The sequence below is a fragment of the Panthera uncia genome, chromosome C2 (genome assembly GCF_023721935.1).
Source record: "Panthera uncia isolate 11264 chromosome C2, Puncia_PCG_1.0, whole genome shotgun sequence".
Taxonomy (NCBI): Eukaryota; Metazoa; Chordata; class Mammalia; order Carnivora; family Felidae; genus Panthera; species Panthera uncia.
This window is the reverse complement of record NC_064810.1, coordinates 73,790,487-73,794,635: the sequence shown is the minus strand read 5'-3', so window position 1 is coordinate 73,794,635 and position 4,149 is coordinate 73,790,487. Positions and strand designations below refer to the sequence as shown.

Here is a 4,149-nt window from a genome sequence, read left to right as displayed (position 1 = left end):
ATTGTGGCCAGAGAAATGGTTATGTCGATTGATTTATACCAATCAGGATGCATGTCTGGAGCTGGGGATGGGCTCATTTCTGAGAAGGACATAGATTATGTGGAGGGCAGGTGGATACTAGTAGGAAAACTGGGGAAAGGGACAAAGATACTAGTAGGAAAACTTGGTGTTCACTACATGGACATCTGGTCTGAAAGACAATAGCAAACCCAGGGCTACGTTTACTGAAAATCACCGTTGGTATTACCAATAAGAAAATGGTTCCCCGATTACAAACGAACAACAGCAACAACAACGTTCCAAGGCCAATATGTTTCTTTTATTATTTTGTGTTTGACTTAAGATGGCTGAATGATTTCATTTTCAGTTATAAGCATTACATTAATTCCCATGCAAAAACCCAAGACTGCATATGCCTGATTTCAATTGGCTAAAATCCAACTTGTGAGTCTGGACCTTTAAGATCAAATCCAAATTGTTGCTTGACCTTTCCAATAGTAGACATCATGGTCATCCTTTGAGATATCAGCTGGGCCCCTGACCTCTCAGACACCACAGTTTGCCATGAGTCCATACCAAAACAGGGAGCCAGTGACTTGTGGTATCTAAACCTGGCAAGTGATTTCATTCATGAAGATAAGACACCTCCACACAAAGCTACCACCCACAGATATGTCCTCGTTCCTGCTCTATAGAAAACCTGCTTTTGGACAGGCATGGTGTCTTCTATTCGGGGATTATAAATTCTTTCTGCCAGTTTTCCCCACAACTCCCAGTAGAAGCAAAGAGACTTTACATAAAAGCTTACCTCTATAACCCCAAAAGCAGTACATACAAAGACACCTACTCTATCAAATATATTTTCCCCAGCTTCGGATGGTCACTTAGCAGGTGTAAAGCTTTACAAACTTCTCTCCATAAGACAGGAACCAGGAATATCAAAGAGGGAAAAACAGGACCCCACAATTAAAGGAGAACGAAACAAATGCAAAGAATCATTCTATTGATTGAGAGAAATGGGTTAAATGAAAAAAAAAATGACAGCATTTCAACAGTGGATGTCAATGTCTATTGAAACACACACACTGGAACTCTGACAATGGCCAAGATTTCATTAGTGCAAATAACAATTATAATGGTATGTTCTTTAATAGGATTTAAATAAGGCTTCAAATAATTACACACGCTAAAACTACCATTTGGAAACCTTAATTCTGTTTGGAAAGTTGTCAAACACACCCTCCAAACCATCCAAAGTTCTGATCTGAGGACAATTACATTCAATGAAGTTGCTTCAAAACACAACTGGTAGCATTATCACTTTCAAAGTCTACATTGTTTGGTGAAAAGGGGGAAACTACTCCTGTCACTGGTCAAAGGGAATAAACCCAGCTAACATACCAGGTAGTTTCCAGGTTCAGATGATTCTCAAATATCTGTAGTGATGAAAGCTCATTAAAAAAAATTAAATAAAAAGACAAAACAACCCCACAAAAAAACCCACAACAGAATCCTGAAGTGTCAGAAAGAGATCTGTTGCCCTATCCTCATTAACAAATTTGCACAAAGCATGAAACGGTAAAAAAGCAAGAGAATTCATGGGCATTTTCGTCTATGGCTCAAGTTCTCCTTAAAAAAAACAAAACCAAAAACCAATGTGACAATAACTACAAAAAATAAACAACAAAATCAGAGGCAGAATATGAAATAGTAATATACTGTTTCAGAGCCTGCACCGTCCTGCAGAACCAGGAAACTTAAAATGTGTTCTTAACAGATCCAATCTAGGCTGGATATGTAAAAAACGGAAAGTCAGCATCACAAACCACACTACACATGATGAGCGTTTGAGAACCAGAAAAAGGGGTGGGGGAGGGGGAGGCAGCAAAACGCTCAGAAAAATTTATCATCAATTCTGAAATGGGGCCTTGTGACATCATCAGGGTTGATAAAGACAGAGATGGATTTCCCCGGGTTCTCAGTCACTAGCTGTTGCAGTTTTTTGGCCAAACGGTCATCAGGCTGGTTGGGGTCCCCTCCGTCGGACTGCGGGGAGGGGATGCTGGTGGTGCTGCCCCGCCTCTGGAGCTCCAGCGTCAGCCGGTTGGCCGCCTTGACGTGCTCGATAGCCGTGCGCAAGTGCTCCGCCGGGTCCGAGCGGACGGAGGAGAGCTTCCGCGCATGGAGCATGACGGTCTCCTCTGACAGGTGCTCCAGCATGTTGCACTGAGGGATGAAATAATTGGGGCACATCTTGTTGACCAGACAGTGTTGTAGGTCATCGATGAGGCCCAGCAAAAAGTGGGCTGCATAGTCTTCTTGGGCCAAGTAGTTGGCAGGAAGTCTGTCACAGGCCCAGAGCATCATGCTCCGCAGGTGATAGGGGCTGATAGCCTTGGGCCGGGACAGGAGTTTAATGATGATGGCTTTGCAGGCCTGGTAGGCCTGCATGAGGCTACTAGAGATGCACTTCTTCAGCTGCACCTCGCTCCTGGCAAAGGACAGCCGCCATTCATTGTCCTTCTTACCCTTGTATGAGCAAGCAGGCACCAAGTAAAACCCACTGATGACCTCTTCCTCAGTGATCTTCCCATCCCAAAAGTGGTTCTCCATGAGCCAGCTCTGGGCCACTGCAGGCCAGCCCTTGAAAGATACCACAGGGACGATATCATACAACATGCGACTGCTCCCCACTCCCAGAATGATGGAGATGATGGTCCCGTTCTTCTCTACCTTTTCCACCTTTGGCATCCCTCGCTGGGGTTTCTTCTGGATCTCCGAGAGGACAATGCTGATGGAGTCATAGAACCAGTCGGCCACTTTGGTTGGGGAGAAGAAGTAGTTGGTGGCACCGTTGATGTGATCCACGATGGTGCAGCAGTCTTTCCACTTACTGATTGTCCCCTCATCAAAGAGCCGGAGGCTCAGCCAAGAGTGGCACAAGGCTGAGTGGCGCATGTCGAGTGTCACAGGCTGATTACGGTCATGCAGCTTAAGGGCTGGCACCAGAAGAGTGAAGTCCATGTCGTAGTCTGTCCCCCGGGCATAGACATTCAGCTCATCTAAGTCCAGGTCCACCACGCCTTCCCGGACTCCCCCGGAGAGCAACAGGTACTCATTGGCCACTGGAAGTTTTTGGTCCAGCTTTTGCACCATTCCTAGAAAAGCAGAAAGAGAAAACACTATTACAGGAAGCACAGATACCAGACTCTTTGGCATCAATGTAGAACGTTCTGAGTTTCCAACACCCACTATTCGCTTCCGGTGCAAATTCAGATCTCAGGCTGCCACACGGACCCAGACAGCAGTATTTTCTTCTTTCTCATACATGCGAGAATACATCCTTTGCTGAGTGGGAGAATTACAGTAGACTTTTCTCTTGTAGCAAGAGCAGTAACTTTTTCAATCATAAACAGGGGCCTTCCTTCCCCCCGTCATCACCATGGTCAGTAGCATCGCCATCCACTAGATCATCCAGGCTGAAAACCTCAGTAAGCTTTAATCTTCATTGGCTTCTACAGCCAAATTTTGTCTATATAACCTCTGCAACATTTCTCACTCCTTCCCTGTTCCCCATCTCTGCTGTCATCATACAAAGCCAGGCTCTTTTGTCTCTTGCCAAAACAGCCTCCTCACCCCTAGGTTTGCCCTGAGTAAACATCCCTCTGTGCCAGTGATTCTCAGCGTGGGCTGTGGAGACTGAATGCGGGACACTTTCAGGGGGTGGTGAGGTCACAGCTCTTTCCACAATAACACTAACACATAATTTGTCTTTTTTTACTGTGTTGACACCTGAACTGACACTTGATGGTATGAAGTAAGTGGAGGGACAAACTGGTAGGCATTCGTGAAGACAGTGGCACTAAACCACACTGGCAGTCATTGGACTCTTTACTGTACTAGCATTAAAAAAAAAAAAAATTCAAGGGCGTCTGGGTGGCTCAGTCGTTTGAGCGTCCGACTTCAGCTCAAGTCATGATGTCCCAGTTCGTGACTTCGAGCCTCACGTCCGGCTCTGTGCTGACAGCTCAGAGCCTGGAACCTGCTTCAGATTCTGTGTCTCCCTCTCTCTTTCTCTGCCCTCCCCCTCTTGCACTCTCTCTCTCTCTCTCTCTCTCTCAAAAATAAACATTAAAAAAAGTTTTTTTT

At 45.4% G+C, this 4,149-nt stretch overlaps 1 protein-coding gene across 1 annotated transcript in view; it reads right to left on the bottom strand.

Moving 5' to 3' along the window:
• Positions 1–279: 279 nt before the first annotated feature.
• Positions 280–4,149, bottom strand: part of MB21D2 (Mab-21 domain containing 2) — a 116,636-nt gene continuing 112,766 nt past the window's right edge. The window contains exon 2 of the mRNA XM_049628402.1: positions 280–3,158. Within this exon, the coding sequence (XP_049484359.1) occupies positions 1,894–3,158 (1,265 nt within the window). The 3' untranslated portion in view covers positions 280–1,893. The remainder of the gene's footprint in view (positions 3,159–4,149) is intronic.